General features: G+C 44.0%; 1 protein-coding gene across 2 annotated transcripts in view; it reads left to right on the forward strand.

Annotated features, from left to right (window-relative positions):
• The window catches only part of LOC116057552 (spondin-1-like), a 293,280-nt gene extending 267,822 nt beyond the window's left edge, over positions 1–25,458 (forward strand). Inside the window, exons 14-16 of one of the 2 annotated variants that reach the window (XM_031310072.2) lie at positions 24,450–24,608; positions 24,735–24,926; positions 25,087–25,458. In XM_031310072.2, coding sequence (XP_031165932.1) covers positions 24,450–24,608; positions 24,735–24,926; positions 25,087–25,250 — 515 coding nt within the window. In that variant the 3' untranslated portion in view covers positions 25,251–25,458. Of the gene's footprint in view, positions 1–24,449; positions 24,609–24,734; positions 24,996–25,086 lie in introns of both variants that reach the window. The other variant, XM_031310065.2, reaches the window with a different exon arrangement.
• Positions 25,459–27,979: the final 2,521 nt, after the last annotated feature.

The following is a 27,979-nucleotide window of genomic DNA, read 5'->3' on the forward strand; positions in this document are numbered from 1 at the left end:
TTAACATATACAGCTTAAAGCACTTGTGCAGCACTCTGTTCAGTCAAGTCCAAATGCCTGGGTAAAGAAATAAAAGCTGCCTTTACAATTACAGTGAGCACAGTGTGACAGTCTTTTGGTTGTCTGTAATGCACAGTGGAAAAAGAAAAAAAAACCTGCGAGCCTAGTCGATCTTCCCCGGATTGTTAACAGCCCTCCACCTGCATCTCTGGGTGATGCTAGAGAAGATGGACTTACTTCTGAGGTATTGGGTGGGTGCACATGCCATCGTGTCTCTCCACACTCCTATTTCTGAAACAAAGAGTCATCAATTTCCATTTGAGCCCCTCATAGTTAAATATATATGCACACTAGCATGTAACTGTACTTCATTAATTATCGGGGGAGAATACATATGAATCAACAACAGTCTATTGTTCTTTGGTGTAACTTTGATTTAGTTAAATTAACTTATTTCTGCTAACGTTAGCTCTTAAAATCATGAAAAGGCTAAATGCGCCAACCATAGACTGATGGCGCAAACAGTAGCAAGACATTATCGGTGCATTATGGTTGTTACAGTTAACCAAACGTTCTAAGAAACTTGGTTATACATTTGCTAATACTTAGCATTAGATAATGATAAGCATTGACAATCCCCGTTTTGCATTTCGCTGACACTATGTTTAAATTAGGACAACGTAAACTTCGATTTGCAGAAAATTAACGTTAGCATGTTTTACCAGTGGTTAGCTAACGTTACAGACAATTTACATGGTAACTTCAAATACATTTACTTTACAATGTGACTCCTCTTATATGTAATATAACTATGGGACAAAGATATATTTAAAACCTAGCGAAGCTATATCTTACCTCGAATTATGTATGCTAGCTTTCAGCAGCAGTTGCATCCAGATTGCCAGTGAATGTGTAAGGTAACGAAGAGTGTAAGCAGCGTTGCCAACTAGTGATGTGCGGATCGATACTAAAGTATCGATATTTACGATCCCAACGTCTCTGTAGTGTAGGCTGGTGAATAGAAGAACGCCGGAATGTTCAACAAATGCCATTTACTTCAACAGGAAGCATTGTATTATTACAACAGTTCTTAACATTAAGCAGGGTAGCAAAGCACGGTAAATTCAGTAGTCGCCATCTTCTTCCTCTCTTCCTGTACTCAGGGTCTCAACCAAATACCTGCTTTACAACAGTGCTGCCTAGAGGTAGAATGCAGCAGACATATAAAGATAGAACACAACAGTCTCCTGCTCTAGTATCGATTCTCATATAAAAAGATCGATATTTAAACTCAGTAATTTGGAGTGAATGTTTATGTTATCATAAGTAACTTTTTGTCACCAGAAAAGTCTAATTATATCCGGTTAGGGGAAGGAACTACTTCTCCTTCCGCCGGTCAGTTGTGTGTGCACTGCGGCTTTGTGACGGAGCCGGCCACTGCAGCAGCCCTTCTTTAATTTCCCGCTACGAAGACTGCAGACTGCAGAGTGACTATGGCTGACTGCAAAAGGAGTCATGTCTGGCTGTATTTTGAATGTTTTGTGAAAACAATTTGAGGTAACGGTTTTCAAGGGTGCCTGATTTACATGTGTTGTAAAGAACAGCAAAAAGTGGATATGGAATATTTTTAAGGTTAAGAATCAAATTTTTTTTTATTTGTGTGTAATTTTCAACCTGTTTTACTATACAAGTCTCAAGAGATTTTCTTTATAATTAAATAATATGAGAATAGTTTATTGTCTTGTCATTATGCAGCTATAATTTGGAATTGGTAAGCCTACAGCCTACTTTTTTACTTTACTTTAAACTAGTTGTCACATCACACTACAAATAAAATACGTAAAAAGTATTGGTATTGGTATCGGTATCGGCAATATCAGCCTGGGTATTACTTGGTATCGGATCGAATAGGAATTAAGTGGTATCGCACATCACTATTGCCAACTCCAAAAAAAAAAAAAACAGTCAGACACCGCCCAACAGTCTATGGCTCCTCCCTCACTCCTCCCTCTCGTCTAAAAACGTCACATCCGCAACCAGGATGGCTGCGCCCATAAACGCAAACTCGACGACGGATTGCTGATCTCCACAAACCAATGGGTGACGTCACACATGCTCTCTCCATTAATATTATACAGTCTATGGTCATGACTCATGAGTGTGTGTGTGTATGTGTGTGTGTGTGTGTGTGTGTGTGTGTGTGTGTGTGTGTGTGTGTGTGAGAGACTGAGTGTGTGCGTCTGTGTGTGGGTACCAGGATTTGGAAGTGAAGGATTTTGAGTGAAAGTTTCATGCAGACAATACAATGACATATACATGTACATGACAACTGACATGACAGACTGTACAAGACATAGACATGACAATATAATAACTCCATAAAATACAACCCTCCAACAAAAAATACATTATAGAGAGAGAGAGAGAGAGAGAGAGAGAGAGAGAGAGAAAGCCAACCATATAACCCAAAACATGGGTTACTCTTTGAAAAATAACCCAGAAACCCAAACAACCCAGGCATTGGGTCAAAATATTAGCCCTATAACCCAGAAAATGGTTACTCTCTGAAAAAATAACCCATAATTTTAACCCAACACAAATAACCCAGAAACTGGGTTGAAGAAATAACCCAGGAGTTTTTAGTGTGTGGACATGCTAACGCTGAATTCCTGCATTTTCTCCGGGCACATTATTCCTGGAACTTTAGTGAGACAGTTTTATGAAGTCAACATCTGAGAAAGGTTTCCCGTGCTGGGCAATAAATTAAGCTACTCGTAACTGGCTATTGTAGCACTTGTGTTTTGTTAGCATGGAAAAAATAATGTTGTTGAGTTTCCAAGCTAGCTGCCATTTGTTTAACTTTCTGTTGTTGTTCGGCACCGGTGTAAGACATGTAAGTCTGATGTTTGGTTTCATAGTGTCATCGTACATTATAATCTCTAATAATCTCCCTTGGGTCTTGTTTTACTTTCTGTCTTTTTGTTTGTCCCGCTCTTGTCATTGCCTGATGTTTTTCACCTGTTTCCCAGCCCTTGTGTCACCTGCCTCTTGTTACTTCGTTACCCTCTGTATTTAGTCTTTGTGTTTCCCCTTGTCTTGTGTCAGATCATTGTGTATTGTATTCCTGTTTGTTTTGCGTGAGTTTTAGTCCTCCCTATTATGCTTAATGTTCCTGGTTGCTTTGTTTTTCTATTTTGTCTTGGTCTTCATGTTGGATTACTTTTTGCCTGCAGTTTCAGGACTCCTTTTGTTTGTATTTTTCCGTTACATTAAATCTTCAAACGAACCACAGTTTCCGTCTCTGCATTTTGGGTCCGCCATTCTCCTGCAGCCTTAACAGAATGATCTGACCAGTCATGGACCCAGCAGAGAGGCGTCTCTTCAAGGAGAGGGTGTCAGAGTTCGACTGGAGCTAGCATCCACCAGCCTGCCTGTTGCTAGACCAGCTAGCATTTTGACTACTGGGGTTTTGTCCGCCACCCAGCCTACTACTCCTGGAGGAGAGCAAGAGACTTTTTTGTCTGTCTTGACTGGCCGACTCCTGATCCTGTTGCCTTGTTGGCGGACCCTGGCCCAGCTGTCCCCAGTCCAGCTGACCCATCGCCTGGCTCCAGTCCAGCTGACCCGTCGCCTGTCTTCAGCCCAGCTGACTGGTCGCTTGTCTTCAGTCCAGCTGACTCGTCGCCTGGCTCCAGCCCAGCTGCCCCTTCACCTGCTCGGCCTGCCTGGCTTCCTGAGGGATTCAGCCTTCGCCATCCTGCCTGGCCTCCAGAGGGATATCGCCTTCGCCGCCGGGCTCCAGAGAGGTATCGCCTTCACCGCCGGCCTCCAGAGGGATATCACCTTCCCCGCCGGCCTCCAGAGGGATATCGCCTTTGCCGCCAGCCTTCAGATGGGTTTCTCCTTCGCCGCCGGCCTTCAGAAGGGATTCGCCTTCGCAGACAGCCTTCAGAGGGGTTTCGCCTTCGCAGACGGCCTTCAGAGGGATTTCGCCTTCGCAGTCAGCCTCCTAAGAGTCCTCGACGTCTTGCTCGGCTGTCTGAGAGGTTCTGCCTTCACCGTCCTGTTCGGCCTCTAGAGGGGCTCCGTCTTCGCCGACATGTTCGGCCTCCAGAGGGTCTTCGCCGTCCTGATCGGCCTCCAGAGGGTCTTCGCCGTCCTGCTCGGCCTCCAGAGGGTCTCCACCTTTGCCGTCCTGCTCGGCCTCCAGAGGGTCTCCACTTTCGCCGTCCTGCTCGGCCTCTAGAGAGTCCTCGCTGTCCTGCTTGGCCTCCAGAGGGTCTCCACCTTCGCCGTCCTGCTCGGCCTCCAGAGGGTCTCCACCTTCGCCGTCCTGCTCGGCCTCCAGAGAGTCCTCTATGTCTTGCCCGGCCTCCAGAGGGACTCAGCCTTCGCCGGCCTGGCCAGCCGCCAGAGGTATTTCGCGACGGCCGCCAGAAGGGTTTCGCTCTCGCCAACCTGTTCGTCCGCCTGAGAGGCTTCGCCTTTGCCGCCAGCCGCCTCAGAGTCCTTGATGTCCTGCTCGGCCACCTGAGGGGCTTCACCTTCGCCGCCGGCCGCCTCAGAGCCCTCGACATCCTGTTTGGCCTTCGGAGGGGTTTCACCTTCACCGCCAGCCTCCTGAGGGTCTTCGCCGTCCTGCTCGACCTCCTGAGAATCCTCGATGGCCTGCTCGTCCGCTCAAGGGGTTCCACCTTCGCTGCTGTCCGCAGTCCTGGACCCCATGCCTTGCTGGCTGCAGCACCTCGGTGCCTATGCCCCTCTGTCCCCAGTTTTCTAGGCCCCACTGTCCACAGTTCCCTTGCCCCGTTGACTCTTGTTCCTCCCTTTGCCCTCCGGGGTTGTTTTTCTTTTCGTTGTCCCTCCTCCGGTCCCCCTCTGCCCTCCCTGGGTTGGTTTTTGTTGTCCCCCCTGATTCTCCTCCGCCCTCCCTGGATTGACTTTTGCTCCTTGTTTGCTTTTGGACATCTGGGATCTGTCCCTTGGGGCCCCTTGAATGGTGATGCCCAAATATGTAATTTTGCTTTGGGTTGGTAATGTATCACTATAGCTGATGTCACCTGTCCGTTGTTCAGCAGAAGATTAGATTTATTTCAGGTGATTTTATAGCCGGAGATTGAGCCAAATTCGTTAAAGTTCTTAAGAATTTTTGGGACAGAGTCCTCAAGGTCAGAGATGTACAGCAAAACATCATCTGCAAATAACAATATTGAGTTGCTATTGGATTTAATCTAGACATTACATATTTTATTTTCCCTTATGGCTTGGGCTAACGGTTCAAGAGAGATCGCAAATAGCATGGGAGATAGCAGGCATCCCTGTCGTGAGCACCGTGCGACGGGGAATGGGATTATGGCCGTGGGATTCGCATATAAAGTACGTACCATGTCAATGAATTTGGCTTCCAAACCAAGCCTCTCCATTACTTGCCACAAGTAGTTCCACTCTAGGCGGTCAAAAGCTTTTTCCACATCCAGTGATAAAACTGCTGCCGTTGGAAGGTTTTTGGCTTCTTCTATTACATGGAATAATCTGCGTATATTGTCTGCAGCGTGACGCTTTGGTATAATCCCTGATTGGTCAGGGTGGACTAGCTTCTCAATAAAGTGTTCTAGGCGTAGTGCCAAGACTTTGGAATAGAGCTTAATATCCGTCCCAATGAGGCTGATGGGCCTGAAGAGCACTCCGTATGATCTTTCCCCTTTTTGTGTATGACCGAAATTAATGCAGTGTTGGTTTGTTGATGAAAGGTGCCCCTTTCTATGGCCGAGGTTAAAGTTTGTAAGATGGTAGGTCCTAGTGTGTCAAAGTATTGTAGCAGAAGTTCTGATGGAATTCCGTCCAACCCCGGTGTTTTCCCTTTCTTAGCTGTTTTTAACGCTGATTTAAGTTCCTCTAACGTTATAGGTTGACCCAGTTGTTTTGCCTCCTCTGGGTCAAGAAGAGGCAGGTTTAACTCTTTCAGGAACTTTTGGCACGTTGTCGGATCCAGATTGCAGGAGGATTCATACAACTTTGAATAAAAGGATTGGAAAGTGGCGGTGATATCTTTAGGATTCGTTAAGATACCTTTGTCTGTGCGGATACTGTTGATAGCACCTCTGGATTCGCTTTCTTTTAATTTCAGAGCAAGCAATTTGCTTGGTTTGCAACCATTAAAATAGTAATTTTGCCTCACTCTGTGCATTATAAATTCAGCTCTCCTTTTTAGCAAATCATTTAGCTCTAAAGAGTATGTGTAGATTTAGAAAAACACGTCTTTAGAGACGGCATAGACTTTTGTTCTAATGATTTACAACGTTTTTCCAACTCCGCAATCCTTGCCTCTCTCCTTTTCCTCACATTGACTGCAAAGGAAGATGTGAAATCTCTAATAAATCCTTTAGTGGCTTACCAAATGCTACTAAACTCCGCCAGCTTGGCTCTAAACCCTGTATCAAAAGATGTGTTTTGGAGAAGGGAATTGTTAAATTGCCATCTCCTAGATCTTTCTCCTAACATATCACAACGGAATGTGGTTATCAGCGCATTGTGATCAGACAGAATTTCTGGTTTTATTGCCATCATGTGGAACATTGCCTTAAGCTCACTGGAGCACAAAATATAATCAATGTGGGAATGGGTGAGGTGACGTGTGGAAAAGAAGGTGTAATCCTTGCTAGTAGGATTGTGCATCCTCCATATGTCTGTAAGATGGTGGGATTCCACAACTGCTTTAAACATGTCCGATATGCGTTTTTTGAGCTTTTGTTTGATTGACCCCTGATCTATCCTGGTTTAAATCTAGTACTGCATTCATGTCTCCCCCTATAATTAGTGAATATTCATTGAGAGAGAGAGCAATTCATTGGTTAGGCGTTGGAAGAAACTTTCCTCATATGTAGCCGGTGCATAAACCGATAAAAAAGGCTATTTTCCTACTCTTTATCGTGGTACATATATAAGATATCCTGCCTGAAGAGTCTTTACTGCTTTTGTCTACGGTAAGTGCGGATTTCTCTCCCCCCGCGGGTTGCTCCCAGGGCAGCACGGCAGATGAACGAGTCTGAGTTGCTTTCAGTGTGCAGTGCCAGCTTGTGTTGCATCCCTTCAGGCAGCCAAAGCTGCTGGATCTTGAGTGTGACACAGTCAGATTGGTCCGGCTCACATACCATACTTTCCTGCTTCTCAGGTTCTGCCCTGATGTGTTGCTGTGAGGCATTCATTTCGGCCAGCACTTCCTTCACTGTGCTGTAGATCACTGATTTAAGCACACTTAGCTGCTTCTCCAAGACCCGGTCGATTAATTCCTCCATATTAGAGAACGTGTTCACATTAGCCACCACTCCATTAGCCGCAGACATGCTAGCGAATTTCTCCAAACGAGTAAGAGACAGCCCAGGCGACAACGAGGCCCACTCTTTCGTGCTTGCAGGCGTTTCACTGAGTCACCGTGACAACAGATAAAACGATTTGGCGTCAAAGAAAAAGTAATAGACCTGGTTATTTAATGAAATATGGAGGCGAGTGTATGGAGGTCACGTGCTTCTCTGGACCTGCAGTTTTCTGGGAGTTTGTTCCAGATATGATGTGGAGCATAAAAACTGAATGTTGCTTCCCCCTGTTTAGTTCTGACTCTGGGCACAGCAAGCACACCTGTCCCAGACGACCTGAGAGGTCTGGGTGGTTCATAGTGTAGTAGCAGATCAGAAATGTATTTGAGCCCTAAACCGTTTAGTGATTTATAAACCAGCAAAAGTATTTTGAAATCAATTCTTTGAGGCACTGGAAGCCAGTGTAAAGACTTCAGAACTGGAGTGATGTGATCCACTTTCTTGGTCTTAGTGAGGACTCGGGCAGCAGCGTTCTGAATCAGCTGCAGCTGTCTGATTGATTTTTTTAGGGAGACCTGTAAAGACACCGTTACAGTAGTCAAGTCTACTGAAGATAAGATAGCATGGACATGTTTTTCCAAATCCTGCTGATACATAAGTCCTTTAACCCTTGATATATTCTTAAGGTGATTATAGGCTGACTTTGTAATTGTCTTAATGTGGCTGTTGAAATTCAGGTCTGAGGATTCAAACCAGTTTAGTACTGAGCCAGAAAGGCCAACCCAGTTTTCCAATCGGTCTAGTAATATGTCATGGTCGACCGTGTCAAATGCAGCACTGAGATCAAGTAATACTAAGACTGAAGTTTTGCCACTATCTGTGTTTAAGTGGATGTTATTGAATACTTTAACAAGAGCCGTCTCAGTGCTGTGGTGTGGTCACAAACTAGACTGGAAGGCATCAAAACTGTTGTTTAGTGACAAGAAAAGGTTGAGTTGTTGAAAAAATGCTTTTTTAATGATTTTACTTTACTTACTTCGGAAATATTTGGAGAAAGACGGACGAAGACAGTCCAACCCCCTATGGGCAGGTTGAAAACATGCGGAAGTAGCTCCTACTACTGGCTGTAGTCCATTGCCTCTGGTCAAAAAATCTTCCGATGACGCAAAAATCGTCATTTTCTCTCATCAGAAGATTTTTTCCAGACCCACAATACAGAGATCTCTCGTCTCAGGGGGACATGAGGGAGAGAAGCACGGTCATTCAAAAATACTACCGTGTTTCTACTGATACAAAGCTTAATGCTAAATCGGTGAAGTATCCCTAGAATTATTATTGTTTCTGGCGATAATGTCAGAGAAGAAGGACCTCCTTGCATTCCTTAGTTCCAAATTATAAATGTGAAGTCTCTTTTTATAGGTGTTATAATAGACCTGGAGATTAGTTTTTCGCCACCTGCATTCAGCTTTTCGACACTCTTTTCACACTTTTTTCTGTTCTTACCAGTATGACATTTCTCCATGGAGATCTTTTCTTACCAGAGACAGCTTTGACCTTAGTGGGAGCAATAGCATCAGTAACATTTGTAATTTTACAATTGAAATGATCTACAAGCTCAGTGACTGAGACCCCAGAGAGGGCGGGTGTGGAGGAGAAAAGCTGAATGAATGGTGTTTTCAGTGATATACCCTTTTCTGATTACCTTTGTTTAGACACTTTTGTGCACAGATATAGTGTCGTTAAAGAAAACACAGGAATGATCAGAGAGAGCAACATCAGTCACCACAACCTTGGAAATGTTCAGACCCTTGGAGATAATCAAGTCCAGAGTGTGCCCCTTATTGTGTGTGGGCTCCGTCACATGCTGAATCAGTCCATAGTTCTCAAAAACACAACACAGTTCTTTGGTCCCTCTGTCCTGGGGGTTGTCAATATGAGTGTTAAAATTACCAGCAATAATTACACAGTCAAAGTTAATACAGATTATAGACAGCAGTTCAGTAAAGTCATCGAAGAAGGTTGCACAGTATTTAGGTGGCCTGTAGATATTTAGAAACATAGCTTGAGGGAAGGACCTTAGCTGAAGAGCCACATATTAGACTTCAAAAAGGTTCAGCCAATGTCAAGCTTGTGTTGCTGTGTCTAATAGTATTGGAGTAATTTTATGACTACAAGTACATGCACACGGCATCGGACCGATACCCTGATACCCGATACTGGCATCGGTATCGGTGCATCCCTAGTTTTTATAAAGGAATACTTCACTATTATCACTATTATTCATCATGCCATCCAAGGTAGACTTACCACGAGCTACAAGATTGTGAAACGATAGTTTGTAGAAACCTCATGTCCATAAGAAATCAACCTTGTTTTTTGTATTTTTTGGAATTCAAGTTTTTTTATTGAATTTTTCACAGGCTTGTTACATTGCACATTTTTTGTTCAGGATACGCAAATGTCATGGAAGCAGACTTTGTCTTTTTAGTCCAATGAACATAAACAGATAAATAGTATAAACATGTATATATACTGTATATACACATACATGTACACATATAAACAAATACATACATACACTTTAGTCAGCCTTATTGTCAACGGCTTTTTTAAGAGTCAAGTCACTTTCTGTGAGTACCTGATTGAATGCTTTCAAGAATGATTGTGGTATAAAAGAAGGTATTGCTTGGAACAAATATAAGAATTTGGGAACAATGTTCATCTTTACAGAGTTTTTTTTTGCAATAAGAGATAACGTTAAAGAAGACTATTGTTTGATATCTATTTTGCACTGTTCTAGGAGCAGAGCGAAATTACCTTTAAATAAACTGTGTAGTAACACAGGGGAAATAGACCAGCCAATCCGGCACAGGGGGCGGGTCCATAGGCTCAGATTGGGGGAGGTGATAGAGGGAATCTATCTGCCTTTTCAAGCGCTGCAGCCATTTCGCACATGGCACTGGTCACACCTGCAGCCCTTCAGGTGATCAGGGGAAGGCATTAAGGGAGCCAGCCCAAGGCCGCGTGAGAGGAGAATGGGGAACAAAGGACCAGAGAGGCAACACTGCAGGAGTTTTGTTCAGTAAGGAGATTGGCTGTAAAAAGGAATGACCTCTCGCTCTGCTCCAAACCCCCTCAGGACAATTCAATTTCAATTCAATTCAATTTTATTTATAGTATCAAATCATAACAAGAGTTTTCTCAAGACACTTTACAGATAGAGTAGGTCTAGACCACACTCTATAATTTGCAAAGACCCAACAATTCCAGTAATTCCCCCAAGAGCAAGCATTTAGTGCAACAGTGGCAAGGAAAAACTCCCTTTTAGGACGAAACCTCGGACAGACCCTGACAACACTGCATGAAGGCTGACAGACCCCGGATGGGAAGAATCCTGAGTTAAAGTTTGTCCCACTACCCCTTTCCTGGCATAAGTTATTAAAGGACATTTTCTGCTAAAGCTAACTGTCTCTGAGTCTCCTATTGTCATTGTGAATCTGGCTTTCAAGTACCCTGGGTTGCTACATTTTGGTGGAGAATGCGGGTAATTCTGTTCCATCGCTAAAGATTCACAATGACATAGGTAGAGGAGAGAGACACAGGCATTGCTATGGAGAGTGCATTAGCCAAGCATGTCTAAACCCAGCAGGCCCAAAGCCTGGTGGCCTGACTGGCAATTTCCACTGGATGCGGAACGTCTCCGGAACGTCGACGGAGTCATTAGGTTTCCATTAAAGTCAATGTGTGTATTTCCACTGACTACAGAACGTCTGCGTCCCTACTCCATCCCAGTTCCGTCAGTCCGCAGCCCTCCGGAGCAGATACGCAGAGCTTCTATTTTTGACGGACGACGGAGAGCTCCGCAGCAATTCAGCACAATTCAGATTGTGCGGGACAGGAAGTCGAGCACAGAAACAAAATAAAACATCCGGATACTTTTCAAAATAAAATACACCGTGCTCACGGCAGGTCATATTTCCCTGCACTACACCTTGAAAACACAGCACAGAGTTGTTTCCCCTCTACTCCTCTGGATGGAAACAAACTGTTGTTGGTTTTGTGGTTCTGTTTATAGAAACTACATCCTGTTATATCGCACGAACATACGTGAATTCGCGAGATCTCGTGGTCGGCTGGCCGCAGCCGTAACGCAACAATCCGGACCTGGTGGGTATTGACAGACGGCAGAGCACGCAGCCGTTCCGCATCCTGTGGAAATCCACGGTTACAAGATGCTATGACTGCTCTGGGCCAGTTTTTGATGAAGCCAGAGAAGCCTACAGAGCCCAGTAAACTGCTGACCAAACAAGGTGGTGAAGATGATATCGAGGCTTATCTTGAGGTGTTTGAAAGGACAGCAGAGAGAGAGCGTTGGCCTAAAGCAGAGTGGTCAGGCATCCTGGCCCCTTTCTTAACAGGTGAAGCTCAAAAAGACCTTAGGCCGGTTACACACTGGCTGCGTCTCGTGAGCGTCGCGTTTCTGTTGCGTGTCAGCTGCGTGGATTTTTCTATGTCTTTACACACCAGAAACGTGTCTAACGCAGCGCTGCTGCTGCTAGCCTTGTCTGTACACATGTATGTTTCCCATTGATAAAATGAAATACCATGTTAAACATAAATATATACTGATTTGATTACAGCAAAGACAACGTCGGCAGTATTGATAGCAACGTAGGCTACAGAATATTTCGTTCTGTATTGACAGGTGCAATATTAGAAAATCGATTTTTTTTTTTTTTTTTTTTTTTATTACATTCATATCTGAATTTATATCAAAACCTAGATACTTTCAAACATCAACATGTCATTTATTAATATGTATTAGTGTCAAAATGACATATAAACCTCTTTTCCTATTCTATTTTGCCTGGAAACGCTTCCAACACGCTTGTGTGTCGCGTGAAAAATAGGCGTCGGTTCTATTTCTAGCATGCACGCGTTTTCGGCATGGCTCGAGCTGCACCTGAGATGTGCGTGTCACGCAGGCAGTGTGTAAGCTCTAACCTGTTAACTGGGAGTCGAAATATAAACGGACACGCCACGCAGCTGACACGCTTGCATGACGCATCCAGTGTGTAACCGGCCTTACTCCCAGATGTGAATAATTATGATGCGTTGAAGGCCATTTTAGCTCATTATGGCCACAATCTCCAGACAAGGGTGCATTGTTCCATTCCTGGATCTATGACTGTGCCGCCCCAGTACGACCACACCTGACCCGCGGCTGGCTAACCACCGGGGTTGGACCCCCAGCCCTTGACCGGATTGTGATGGACAGGTGCATTAGAGCTCTTCCAGCAGACTCAAAATGGCATGCCTCCCAAAGCAGACCCCAGACAGTGGATGAACTGGTAATGCTTATGCAAAGCAGCCAGATCGAGAATCCACGTCCAAGCCGTTCTGACCCCAGGGGAGACAAGACAAGGCTTAAGAAGGGCGATGTGGAAGCAGCGAATCAACACCACACCACCCAGGTGGGGCAGCCTAGGTCACCCCCATAGCGTCTACCTCTGGTGAATCACAACCGCCGGAGATGTTTTTATTTTATGAAATACATTTTTTTTTATTTTGAAAGATTCTTTTTGGGCTTTTCTGCCTTTAATTTGACAGGACAGCTTAAGTGAGAAAGGGGGGAGAGAGAAGGGGAAGACATGCAGTCACAGGTCATACTCAAACCCTGGACCTCTGCATCGAGGCATAAACCTCTCAGTATATGTGCGCCTGCTCTACCCACTGATCCAACCCAGCCACGACCGCCGAAGATGTTTTATCTGCGGACAAGAGGGCCATTTAGCTTGGAGTTGTCCCATCAATGATGAACCAATGCCCACAGCTGGGTCAATGGACTCCCCACGAAAGAGTGGCAGCTACCTCACCACCTGCTGGGCCCAGGAAGCTGCCTGTTAGGATCTGGATCTGGGACACAGAGGCCCTACTGGACTCAGGGAGTTCTGTGACCCTAATAAGGCCAGAGCTGACCACTTGTCCCCATGGGCCCCTCATCCCAGTATCCTGCATCCATGGAGATTCGCGGGATTATCCCACAACCCACATCAAGGTGCAGTCCACAACGGGCATCTTTGAGGTCGAGTTGCCAGTACCAGTGTTGATAGGGCGGGACTGCCCTATATTTTGGCGTTTGTGGGCCCACAGGAACGGGGGCCCCAGGAGAAGCAGTACGAGGAAGAAACCTCGCAGAAACCGAAAAGCAAAGTTGGTACATGCCTGTGCAGCACCCTCAGGGCCCTCCCTTTCACCTGAAGAGGAAACAGATGAAGAAGCGCGGGCCCTTGCAGAGGCCCTGGGGAAGGAGGACCCGGGGCCGGACGAGACCTCATCAGATGAAGTTTTTTCTGAGTTCCAGCTTGCTGTAGAGTTAAAGGGGGCTGGCAAAGGGCAGTTTGGGAGCGCCCAGTTGGAGGACGCCAACTTGGAACACGCCAGACAAAACCTAGTGTGTGTAAAATGTGTGGAAAGGGTAAGTCAAATTATTTTTCCACATTTTTCAGTGAAAAAGGGCCTCTTGTATTGTGGTTAAGCGGGTTGAACTCATTGTGAAACAGCTGCTAGTCCCAAAATGCTATATTCCCAAAGTTTTGTACCTAGCCCACTCACATCTTTTGGGAGCTCATTTAGGGGTGGAGAAGACCTTGGCTGGATTATTGCAAAAGCTGCAGGGAGTGCCAGAAGACTGCCCCAAAGGTACCCTATCGGAACCCCTTGATCTCTTTACCTATAATTGACACCCCCTTCCAGAGAGTGGCCATGGATATAGTAGGTCCCCGGCTGAAGTCAAGTAGGGGGCATCGGTATATCCTAGATATCATGGATTATGCCACTCACTACCCCGAGGCCGTTCCATTACGTACTGCTAATGCTAAAGCTGTTGCCTGAGAATTATTCCTCCTCTTCAGTCGAGTTATCATTGCAAAGGAGGTCTTGACGGACCAGGGAAGGTGCTTCATGTCTCGGGTAATGGAGATGTGCAGATTGTTGAAAGTGAGTCAAATAAGAACATCAGTGTATGACCCACAGACAGATGGCCTTGTTGAGCGGTTTAATAAGACCCTCAAACAAATGCTTAGGAGAGTTATTGATGTGGATGGGAAAAATTGGGACCAACTAATTCCTTTTGTCTTGTTTTCCATACGAGAAGTTCCCCAAGCTTCCACAGGGTTTTCGCTGTTTGAGTTGCTGTATGGCCAGAGACCCAGAGGCATGTTGGATCTGGCTAAAGAGGCTTGGGAGCAACAACCATCGCCCCACCACTCCATCATAGAGTATGTGGATCAGATGCAAGAGAGGATGGCTAAAATATGGCCACTCGTACAGGAGCATATGCAGCATATGCAGTTTCCCAGAGGCCAAGAGGGCAACCATTAAAGAAGAGATTATGTTGGAAATGGGTGTTATTGAAGTTATTATGAAGTTATTCAATTGTTATTGAATTGACGTAGTGCCTGGTCCAGCCCAATTGTTCTGACTCCCAAACTGGACGGCACTGATACATTCTGCAATGATTTTAGAAAGTTGAATGAAGTCTCTAAGTTTGATGCTTACCCCATGCTTAGAGTTGATGAGCTAATTGACCAATAAGGCCCTGCCCGTTTTGTGTCTACTCGTCATCTTACCAAAGGATACCGACAGGTTCCCTTCACAGAGGAAGCCAAGGAAAACACAGCCTTTTCTACTCCAGATGGCCTGTATTACTACAAAGTGCTGCCCTTTGGAGTCCATGGAGTGCCAGCTACGTTCCAACGTATGATGGACCAGATGGTCCGTCCTCATTGTGAGTATGCCGCCTACCTAGACGATATAATAATCCACAGCCCTGACTGGACCTCCCACCTTGGTCACCTGGGAACGGTCCTGGGAGCTCTACGACATGCTCGCCTGACAGCCAATCCCAAAAAGTGTCATCTGGGCCTTGAGGAGGCAGAATATCTCAGATACACTATTGGGAGGGGCAGTGTGAGGCCCCAACTCTGGAAGATGGAGGCCATAACCACCTGACCTAAGCCAGCAACTAAGCGGCAAGTAAAAACATTCCTGGGCCTTGCGGGGTATTATCAGTGTTTTATCCCTCGACTTTGCTACTATTGCAGCCCCTCTACATGAGATGAGTGTTGAGGCAGAGGAGGCATTCACCACCCTTTAGAAGGCCTTATGCACCAAGCCAGTCCTGAATACACCAGACTTTGGGGACACGTTCGTTGTGCATGCCGATGCCACGGGTACAGGGCTTGAAGCTGTGCTCTCCCAGGCCAGTGACGTATATTAGCCGTAAGTTGCAAAAACATGAAAGGAATTATTCTACAGTGGAAAAAGAATGCCTGGCGATTAAATGGGCTCTAACCAAGCTGCGGTACTATCTCATTGGCAGAAAGTTCACACTGGTAACTGACCATGCACCGCTTAAATGGATGGCAACTGCCAAAGACACTAATGCACAAGTCACACGGTGGTTCTTGGAATTGCAAAACTTTAATTTTACTGTTGTGCACAGGTCGGGAAGAGTCAACAGAATGCAGATGCCCTCTCCAGGAGAGATGAATGCTGGTTTGTTGACGCTCTCAGCCCCTGCCTGGAGCTGGAGGAGGGGGTGTGTAGCAAACCAGGGGAAACAGACCAGCCAGTCCGGCACAGGGAGCGGGTCCATAGGTTCAGATTGGGGGAGGTGATAGAGGGAGTCAATCTGCCTGTTCAAGTGCTGCAGCCACTTGGCACATGGCACTGGTCACACCTGCAGCCCATCAGGTGATCAGGGGAAGGCATTAAGGGAGCCAGCCCAAGGCCGCGTGAGAGGAGAGTGGAGAACATAGGACCAGAGAGGCAACACTGCAGGAGTTTTGTTCACTAAGGAGATTGGCTGGAAAAAGGACTGACCTCTCGCTCTGCTCTAAACCCCCACAGGACAACGCCTGTTGCCACCGCATGAAGGCTGGCAGACCGCGGATGGGAAAAATCCTGAGTTAAAGTTTGTCCCACTATCTTTTTCCTCGGATAAGTTATTAAAGGACACTTTATGTTAAAGCTAACTCTCTCCGAGTCTCCTGTTAGCCGTTTTCCTACCAAGTAGTTACAGGAACTTAGTTATAGGAAAAGTCCACTTCTAAGCATATCTACTAACTACTCTCCCTCAAAACCGTTTTTCCCATTTGCATTTGCACTGGCCAAGTGGCCTTAACGACTGGTAGGAGGGGTAAGGGAGTGATGTAAGCACGGCAACGGTCGTAGCGTTAAAATCAGAAAACAAATGTAATCTATCTCTCTCTCCCCCACCTCTGCCTGCTGCGCTGTGACCGTGTGTGTGTGTGTATGTGTGTGTGTGTGTGTGTGTGTGTGTGGGTGTGTGTGTGTGTTTGTGAGTGACGGCCGTCCAGCGAGTTTTGTCAAGCCCGCAGGGCAGGCTTGTGGAGTTTAACTCCGAAAAGACAGTTAACCACAGGTTACCATTAATCTTATGATGGACATGTGTTGTGATATTTAAACAAACGAACCATCAACAACGAAATAAAAGCCTCTTATTTACGAGGCCGGTCTGAGAGACCTCCAGTTTACAGTGGGGTCTCTGAGCATGACTGGCCGAGCAACGAGCTAGCGGCCCCGGCAGGCGCCTGCTGGCCGTCGCCTCACTTCATGGATCTTCGCAACTCAAAACTTTTGCAACTTCAGCAAATTGTCAATTCGGCATCAATTTTCGCAAGACTGCCTATATTCGAAATCTAAACAGTTCATTTCTCGCCTAAAACGTTGTCAGAAGTGAATTTAGTGATGAATAAGATGGCGAAAATTGTCCCGTTGTTGGTCTGTCTGTACCGGAAACCCGACCCTTGTTGACCTAGGTTCCTATGCTGAAAAGGGAACAGCGAAAAGACCCTGCTCTGAAGTAGGAGCTGAAAGAGTTACAGGAACTGCAGCCAAAGGAACTTAAAAATCCCCAAATTGGTCCAGTCAGAATACGAGAAAAAAATTTTATGTTCTAGGAACTGCAAAAATCCCTCCGGTCGGAAAGCGGCTATTGTCACTGTGAATCTGGCTTTCAAGTCCCATGGGTTGCTACAACTGTTATAGGAGGAGTCAGTTGAGTTTGGTAGATTGGGATAATCTTCAGTATTCCTTCTAATGGAGAAGTTCTCACTTTTATTGAAATTAAGTTTATACCCTGAAATTTGACAGCTTAGAAACAGAGCTCCGGTACCCGCCTTTAAATCTCCTCTAATTAATGTGTTTTGCTCATCCAAATAGATAGATATAGACATAAAAATGAATGGGGATAAAGGTAAAAAGGCGGATTTGGGTTACGGAATAATGCTGATCGACAAATTGAGAAAGAAGTTACGGCTAGCAAAATTTTAACAGGACAAGATGGCAGCTCTAGAGAAAGCGATACTTTGGATTCGGTCTGTGAAGTTGTGGGTGAAGTTATGTCACATGGCAGCTTTTCAGGCCGATCTGATAAAAGACCTCTCTGATTTGCGACAGGCCAGATAGAGGGGGCAGCGGACAGCGTTCTGTCCTTCCGCGAAGTGTTACGCGGAAGGACAGAACGGACCCAAACGCAAAGTTCAACAACAAAAATAGGTTTATTAAGAAAAAGGGAAAGGAGGTGAGGGGAGGCGGACGCCAGAAAAAGGAACGGGGCACGTGGTCTGGGGGTAGGATGGTGAGGGAGTCTACTGGGAAAGGATGGTGAGGGAGCTTGCTGGGAATAGGATGGCGAGGGAGCTTGCTGGGGTAAGATGGCGAGGGAGCTAGCTGGGGATAGGATGGCGAGGGAGCTGGCTGGGGATAGGATGACGAGGGAGCTCAAGGAGCGCGGGGAAACGGGCCGAGGGAACTGAGGAGGAAGCACTGGAGTCCGGGGAACAGGGGGAGTCCAAAAGGGAGGGAGGGAGGGAGGGAGGCTGGGAGCGGGAGCGAAGGCAGGATGAAGTGGGGGAGAGTCCAAGAGGGGAAGGCTGGGAGCAGGAGCGGAGGAAGGGTGAAGTGGAGACCCGTGAGGAGGGGGACAGAAGGGTGAAGCCAGCTGACTGAAGGCGGGAGCGAGGTGTGGCGCTGATGACGGTATGACAGCGACAACGATCCAGTGAAGATAGTGAGTGGAGCCGGGGTTGAAATACTGAGCTTGATTGTAGATGGCAGGCAGGTGTGCATGGCGGGAGAGCGGTGATATGAGAATGATGAACAGGTGTGCATGATCAGCTGGCAGTAGCAGGCAGGAGCAGACAGGAGGAGGGAAAACACAGGAGGCACAGGGAGAGGCAGGACCAACAGAAAAACACACAAAAAAGAACTACAAGACTGGAAACAAAAACCCCAACCATGACAACAAGTGCATTGTACTAAAAGGCAGAGAGCCACAGAACTTTTTTTTTTAGTGGTCCAAGCCAGAGGGGGCTGGGAACCGCGTTTGCAAGGCAACTTGGAGCTGTGGAACCCTATTGTTTTCCTAAGGATTAAGATTTTTCTTAATTTTCTGCCTCTAAAACCGTTTCTACAGCCTAAAACGTGGATGGTGGGGCGGTGCCGTTTTCAGGACTGGTCCAGAACCCTGCAAGGACTATTCGACTATCGGTTAAAAATTTCGCAAATTCCGCACAAACAAATTTGTGTAGCTAGCTGTGAAAACACGAACTTTGCCATATCTCTGCCAAATTGAATGTTATTAATGCGAAATTTAAGGTTGTTGTTTGCCATGACTCTCTGAGGATTCCCAACAAATTTTACGAAAATTGACCACTTCAAATTTCATACAAGTATGAAAAGTTTATATCTCATGAACGTCTCATCCAATTTTTACAAAATGCGGAGGGTACCATCTAGGTCCACTCTTAAGGCCATGCCTACACTAATGTGAACAACTTCAAATTGACAGGGGCAGATGTACAATGTGTCACGGACCTCACATACCAAAAATCACACATTTGATACACTAGGTGGCACTACAATGGCCTTAAACATGTTTTTGCCTATGACGTCCACAATACACATCGCACTTTAAACACATTTACATCCACGTGTTCCTTGAATCAAGATGGATCAGATTATAGAGGCCATGCCTATTTTTCACGAAGACATATTTTTGCAATATTGCAAAATGTGCAAAACCAACTTTTTCAAACTCCTCCTAGGCCATGCATCTGATTTGCACAAAACTTGGCAAACTGCATCTCCAGTGGGACCTGACCAGAAGTTATCAAAAGAATTTTACTACGTTACAACCAAACTAATTTTCATAGCTAACTACCAAACACGAACTTTAGCATATCTCGGCCAAATGAAATGCTATCAGGAAAGACGTGCGGCTTATTGTACACCATGCCACTGTGATGCTCCCTACCAAATTTGGCGACGATCAGCAATTTGGGGGCGCTATAATAAACGTTTATGTGTTTTGGCCAATAACTCAATGCATGTAAATGGAACATTTGCAATTGTGATTTCTCTGCCGTAGTAATTGCTATCAACATGGCAGATGTACAATGGGACATGGACCTCACATACCAAAAATTACACATTTGGACCACTAGGTGGCGCTACAATGGCCTTAAATGTGTTTTTGCCTATAACTTCCACAATACACATCGCACTTTAAACAAGTATACATTGACGTGTTCCTAGAATCACGCTGGATCAGATTATAGAGGCCACGCCCATTTTTCACGAAGACATATTTTCGCAATATTGCAAAATGTGCAAAACCAACTTTTTCAAACTCCTCCTAGGCCATGCATCCGATCTGCACAAAACTTGGGACACTGCATCTCCAGAGGGTCCTGACCAGAAGTTATCAAAAGAATTGTACTACGTTAAACTATGCGCAATTTATAACCAAACTAATTTTCGTAGCTAGCTACAAATCACGAACTTTTCTTTTTCTTTTTCTTTCTCTGCCAAATTAATAGGTATCAGCGCAATACTTGGTATTATTGTTCGACATCCCACTCCGATCTTCTCTACCATATTTGGTCCAGATCAGCCATTAGCGGGCTCTATAATCGAGGAAGACGTGTTTTGGCAAATAACTCAATGATTTAAATGGGAAATTTGCAATTGCAATATCTCTAAAGAGATAGACATATTTCTCGATTTATTTGAAATAAAAAGAGACCAAGGGTGAAATTCTCTACCCTCCTGCTGCCGGAGGAGAGGGGGGGGCATGGCACTTCCATCCTTAGGAGATTACTATTTGTCGGCTCAGTTGAGGTCTTTGGTATATTGGTGTAACCCATCTTATGTTGCCAAATGGAAAAATATAGTTATCTTTAACACCAATAAAATCACTGCTTACTGTTGCACTAGTCTGGACATTTTACCGTGCCAACCTTGCAATAAAGGTTTCCTAAATGCCATGTATATACATTTGATGTCAGCTTACTAATTGATTGTGGGTTTTGTGTAGATTTGGACTTTTATACGTTTGTTCCACTTTGTTTAAAACGATGAAGTGGAGAGGCCTCGTTCACCTGTTTGGAGCTGGCTGGTGAATGTGCTGGATACACCGTGACCCTTTTTGTGGATCTATTGATCGCTGTGGATTACTTTTTTTTTAGTGTCATTGGATTACGGCAAAATACGGATCTTTTTTCTCAACGTGTCTTAACGTTTTATGGTGTGATTGCGCTTCGTTTCTGCGTTTGGAGAGGCATCTCAACAGACTGTAGGTCGAACACTGTTCACTGTTACATTTTACTTGAATTTAAGTGTCAGGGCATTCCGCCACCGTCTGTCTATTGCGTTCCAAGACAGCCGTGTCGCGATTGGATTTCATAAGGGCGAATTGTTAAATTGTTACAATGTAATTTAAAATCTGCTTTAAAAATAAAGATATGTTTTGGAATATAATGTTCAGCTTCGGCAGCTTTACATATATGCTACAATATGCAATGACTGAGGAAGCCTAGTGACGAGTCCATAGCAACCAGTCCATAGGTGTTTGTGTGTTGAATTTGTTACCCAGTGTGCTTTGCTGGTGGTCTCAATGTTTTATTGTTTTATTTCATGTGAAGACTAGTTTACTAGATGAGTAACTTAGTATTTGAAGTAATGCAGTAATGCAGGAAGTGTGCATTTAGTTCCCATGCTTATTGTGTTTTCACAACAATGTTAGTGAGTAAATCTACTGAAATAGCCACCACACCATTACGTGTGATGTGTAAGATGAGAAAGCAGAGGTTAACTCTACTAATGTCACGGCTGTAAAAAATCAAAGGGCATATATACATCTTAGCCAAGTGCAAACCAGGGAGTTTGGAAAAATGGGAGTTTAATAGTTTTGACAAAATATGTCAAACGTGGACTGGGAGGGCGAGACTATTACAGATATCTACAGCTGAAAAGATTAGAGGGCTAATCCAACAGAGTTACCTATTGTTATTCAGATATTTATTGATGCTTATTATTCAGGAAACATCAAAGGTTTGATAAGTAAGTTATACCGTGGCGTCATATCACTGAAGGACTCTACAGACTATGTGAAGCAATGATGGGAAAAAGAACTGAACATTAAAATAACTGAAGACATATGGCTGAATGCCTGTACAACACAGTTCTCCTCCACCAACTCCCTGACCTGTAGAGACTTATGTTGGAAAAACTTAATTTGCTTTTTTATTACTCCAAAACAAAAGTCTAAGCAAACTGGTACCCAGTTATACTGCTGGAGGGTCTGTGGTGAGATCTTGGTAGATCACGCCTATGTTTTTTGGTCTTGTCCACCTATTCCGATATTTTGGAGAGAAGTGGCATCTATTTTTTTTTTAAATATTGGGTTTCAATATCAGTACAACTTTCATATATCTACAATGCCTATAAAAAGTATTCACCCCCCTTGGATGTTTCACCCTTTTGTTTCTTTTATATATGAAATCATGGTCAATATAATTTGGCTTTTTTGACAAGAATTTGCAAAAGAAACCTCTTTAATATCAAACTAATGTCAATTAATTAAAAATATATAAGGTAAAGAAGATGATTGCCTAAATATTCACCCCCTTTAAAGTGACTGACCTAATTCTACATAAGTCCAGCTAGTTGATGCCAGCAGTGTCACACTTAGTGAAATGGAGATCACCTGAGTTCAGCTGATGTGTGTCAAGTGATTGTAGTATAAAAAACACCTGTGTCTGGGAGGTCCAGTCTCTGGTTCATCAGCATTCCTACTACAATTGCAACATGAAGAAAAAAGAACACTCCAAGCAACTCAGAGAAAAGATCATTGAAAAGTACAAGTCAGGAGATGGCTACAAAAAGATTTCCAACTCACTGGACATCCCACGGAGTTCAGTTAAATCCATCATTCAGAAATGGATGGAGAATGGCACTTGTTTAAATCTGCCTAGAGCTGGCCGTCCTCACAAACTGAGTGACCGGGCAAGAAGACGACTGGTGAGGGAGGCCACCAAGACACCTACGACCACTCTGAAGGAGTTAAAAGCTTCAGTGGCTCAGATGGGAGAGACTGTACATACAACTGTTTCCCGGGTTCTTCACCCGTCGAAACTGTATGGGAGAGTGGCAAAGAGAAAGCCACTGTTGAAAAAAGCTCATATGAAATCTCGCCTGGAATTCGCCCAAAGGCATGTGCTAGACTCCAAGGTCAATTGGAAGAAGGTTCTTTGGTTTGATGAGACAAAAATTTAGCTTTTTGGCCATCAGTCTAGACGCTATGTTTGGCGAACACCAAACACTGCACATCACCACAAACACACCATCTCCACCGTGAAGCATGGTGGTGGCAGCATCATGCTCTAGGGATGCTTCGCAGCAGCAGGCCCTGGAAGGCTTGTAAAGGTAGAGGGGAACATGAATGCAGAAAAATATCGCCAAATCCTGGAGGATAATCTGACTCAGTCTTCAAGAGAACTACAACTTGGGAGAAGATTTATTTTCCAGCAAGACAACGACCCCAAGCATACAGCAAAAGCTACACAGAAATGGTTCGAAGACAACAAGGTGAATGTTCTGGAGTGGCCAAGTCAAAGCCCAGATCTCAATCCCATCGAGAATTTGTGGCTGGACTTGAAAAGAGCTGTTCACGCCCGATCCCCAAGCAACCTGACAGAGCTTGAGCTGTTTTGCAAGGAAAAATGGAGAAAAATAGCAGTGTCCAGATGTGCCAGCCTGATTGAAACATATCCACACAGACTCAGTGCTGTAATTGCAGCCAAAGGTGCATCTACTAAATACTGACCTGAAGGGGGTGAATATTTATGTAATCATCTTCTTTACTTTATATATTTTTTATTAATTGACATTAGTTTGTAAAAATCCGTCTTCACTTTGATATTAAAGAGTTGGTTTTTTTGTGCAAATTCTTGTCAAAAAAGCCAAATTATATTGACCATGATTTCATGTATAAAAAAAATAAAAGGGTGAAATATCCAAGGGGGGTGAATACTTTTTATAAGCATTGTATATCTTGGTTATTTCCCTGATAATAGATGTTTGGCAGAATGTTAGTGGGAGAGTGTTAGTTTTTTAGTGCTTCTGTGTAAAAACTGATTTTTTTTTTTTTTTTTTATAAAACTCCATGGGGACCCCATCTGGACCTGGGGCTTTTCCACCCTGCAGGGACATTATTGCAGTGACAATTTCTTCCAGTGTGAGATTCTGTTCCAATTCCGCTTTAGAGTCACAGTTAATTGTAGGAATATATAAATTTAGAGAAAAAAACATCAAATTGGTTATGATCTGGTGTTCAATTTGAAGAATATAGTTTAGAGTACAGCGCTTTGAAATGATCATTAATAGTTTGATCTTCTGTTGAGGAGCCATCAGATGATCTAATCTGTGGGATACAAGAGATGCAGCTTTTTAACTGAGTTGATTTGCTAATAAAAATAAAATTTGCAGGAACTGCGGTGGACGTGTCTACTCCGTGTACATGCTCAACAGCTTCCCCCAAAAACTAACTCTTTCCTTTTTGTTTTTATGGTATTGTAGTATTACATGTTTTTTACATGAGTATTTGTTTTTAAATTTACACTTACACAAATTTACACATGATGAGTGAGATACTGTACATGAGTTTGAATCTAGTTCAAGCTTAATTACATAAACCACAGTGTTTAACCTGATAATTCACACCGACTGAGTATGTGTGTTTGTATACTTGTGCTTGTGTGTCTGCAGATACCACTCTCTGCATGCTGTCTACCTGGTCTGATTGGAGTGAGTGTAGTGTGACGTGTGGGCAGGGCGTGCAAACACGTCAGAGAATGCTGAAGTCTGATCCTGCAGGGTGCACTGAGGAGCTGAAGCAGACAGAGAAGTGCATGCTGCCAGAGTGCCGTAAGTACCTGAAGTACAAAACCTTACTACAAACTTGAATACTTTTCCTTTACTGTTCTATTATTGTTCTGTTATTGTTATTTCTGACGTTTCCTTTTGTTCTCCTCCTTCTGTTCTTCCTTCCAGCCATTGACTGCATGGTCTCGGAGTGGTCCGAGTGGTCGCAGTGCAACAAGTCCTGTGGTAAAGGACACACCATTCGAACCCGTATGGTTAAACTGGAGCCGCAGTTTGGGGGCAGTGCTTGTCCCGAGACCATCCAGAGGAAGAAATGCAAGATCAGGAAGTGCAGGACAAAAATGAAGGAGGAGAGAGGAGGTGCAGGAGGAGGAAAGAGAAGTAGACGGGGTAAACAGGGAAGAGATGCAGCGGCAGAGGAGCAGCCAGGTTGGTGGGAATAATTTGTTATATTGTCAATATTATTAAAGCTGCATTAGACCAAAATTAAGATGCTACTGTCTATTGTTTGTTCCAACAGGTTGCAGGATGCAGCCGTGGGCCAGCTGGACGGACTGTACCAAAATATGCGGAGGGGGGATCCAGGAACGTTTAGTGATGGTGAAGAAAAGAGCTAAAGGCACTCTGATGGCCAGCTGTAAGGACCGGAAGGAGATCCGTGCCTGTAACATTCATCCCTGCTAGGGGGTACTACTGAGTTATAGTGGAAGGGAGGGAAGTAGCAGGTAAAACATGAGTTGTGAAAATATGGGTTTATTTGATAAGATGATAATGGGGAACTTTTTGTGTACAGGGAGGTAAGGTTAAGGGAGGGTGAGATGATGGGCTAGTCTGACCTTTTGGAAACACAATATGGGTTTTGGTAAGTAGAGGAGAAAATAGGAAAAAAGGAGAAGATGGCTGTTTAATGAAGCCATTGTAGGCATTTAGTTAACAGGGATGATATTTACAACTACAATAGCCTACAATAATAGTTTGCCTTTAATGCACAATTTTTTGTGTATTTCCAGTAGTTTTGTTCTCTGGAGTATGAAATACGGTTGGGATTCGGATCCCGGTATTTCCTGGGAATTCATGCCAAAATCTGTTTCTATTTTCTAAGAAAAAAAACCTTGTGCTTCATGCATAAGTTGTGTTGAAATCAGAATTTGCGTACGTCGCCAAATTCATTCCCTTGTTTCTGATATGAAGATGAGACGTGTGTGACTCGAACATCTCACATTTACCAACAAAACGTACAGCGAAAGACCGTGCAAAACATTTCAGACCGTCCTGCCAACCTGTATACATTTTAACATTCATTTAACATGAATGAATGTAACGTTTTTTCACTCTAAAGTCGCTGAAGCTGCTGCTGTTTCAATCCTGTCGGCTCTCTGCAGCGGGCGGGGCTGTTGCTCAGTTCCCCCCGCGACTGACTCGCGCACACACACACAAACACACACAGTGGATGCAGGAAAAACCGGAGATGAGATGACACAATTACCTAAATTGAGGACAGCTCCCGCAAAATCGGGCATTTTGGGCTGCAACAATCTAAAAAAAAGGCCGCGAAATCCTGGAGGGACTGGTTAAAACAAAACAGATAAAAAGAGGCATTGCAACGTTTACAAATATACATTGTAACATTGGCTTCATTTTTCAGACCCGAAAGCTTCTTTCGTTATATTTTTATAATCTTTTTGTATTCTTTTATTACTTAGCAGATTTTTTTTTTTCTGTTTTAATAAAAATGTCATCTCCAAAGTATTATTTTCTGTACATGTTTTCTTGACTTTCTTGCCTTCACTCTTTTCTTTACTTAGGCCTCTAGATATATATCTTGGCCTCTGTATCACTTGACTATTTTCTAAGAAACCTTTACAATAAAAAATGTAAATGTAAAAAACATGATGTCATTTGACTATTTTTGATCAACCCTAATGTTCTCTTTGGGTTATATCCGGGCCCCCTCTAACAGCTACAAAAACATACTTAGTTTATCACCTTCAAGGGACAGTTCACAAAATTAAAAATACATATCTTTCTTCTTACCCGTAGTGCTATTTATCAATTGACTGTTTTGGTTGCTCAGTGTTGGAGATATTGGCCATAGAGATGTCTGCCTTCTCTCAAATATATATTGTGGTGCTCAAAGTGCACCACAATATATAGTGAGGTCAGAAGAAAAAAATGGGGGAAAACATTTGTTTTGCAATGATCATTTTTACACAAGCAGCATTGGGGTCCGTGGCACCCCGAACAATCAGGAAGTAAAGCCAATGTCCAGAAAACAGAGGGTTTAAGGGATCATGAATCTAAAACAGGTACAATTATTTAAAGGTTGATCATTGTGTAAAACAATTGAGTCTATAGCCCTAACAGCTTTCTCAGGTCTGTTAGCATACTTACAATTTCAGTCCACTAGATGGAGGTAAAAGAGTCAACAATCAAATAACCCATGAGGAAATCATGGTCAGGTTGTTACTGGGAGCAGCATAAATAGAAGAACTGATTCAAACTCAAATATTGTGTCCTAGTAGTTATATAATCGAGCTAAACGTTTCCTATTTTTTTTTTTTTTATTACATTTGACTCACATTGTTTCTTCAGTTCTGTTTAATTTATTTGATTTTTTTTCTACCAGTTTCCAGACATGAACATTAAAACACATTTGACAACAGTAAGGATAAAAATGCATTTCAAGATGGTTTATTATGCATAATGACATATGTTTAAAGGGGCAATCACCTATCAATTTGCACTTAATTAAAATAAAGTTGAAAGATTTGTAAGTGACATAAATACAGAATGGCCAAAATCCTAACAACAACTGAAATATCCTGACTTTTAGTCCTTAGTATATGATGAACCACTGGATCTTACATATCCTATAATGCAACTTAATAGCTTTCTTTGTTAGACCCTCCCTGTCTGATAAATGCCAAGTCTCCACACCGCAAGTTGGTAATGCAGACTTTCTGTAATACATTTGAAGTCTCCAAGCCCACACTGAGGGCGTAATCAAACTTGGCCCAGTTAAACCGTGCCTGAGCATGTTTGACCCCGAAGTCAAAAGTGTTTGACCCCAAAGCCAGAGTACATTGCTCTGAATGTTTTATTGCAGTGTAGGCCAGCGGGGGAGTGGGGGACAATTGTGCTTGGGCACAGTTCAAGGCCACTGGGCCAAGTGTGAGTACACTCTGAGATAACCCTGATGACATCATAAGGGGTTATTTTCTCAGACTTGACAAAGCTCTCCCAGAGCCACAGAAGCCATTATTTAGCAGTATAGCAGGGGTGGCTTGTGGCTCTGAGGTACAACCACAAGATTGGCGGTTTGATCTCAGGCTCCTCCGGCCACATGTGAAAGTGTCCCTGAGCAAGACACTGAACCCCAAGTTATTTGTATAGCTGTCCACTGCTCTGAATAC

Source organism: Sander lucioperca, chromosome 7, assembly GCF_008315115.2.
Source record: "Sander lucioperca isolate FBNREF2018 chromosome 7, SLUC_FBN_1.2, whole genome shotgun sequence".
NCBI classification, from domain to species: Eukaryota; Metazoa; Chordata; class Actinopteri; order Perciformes; family Percidae; genus Sander; species Sander lucioperca.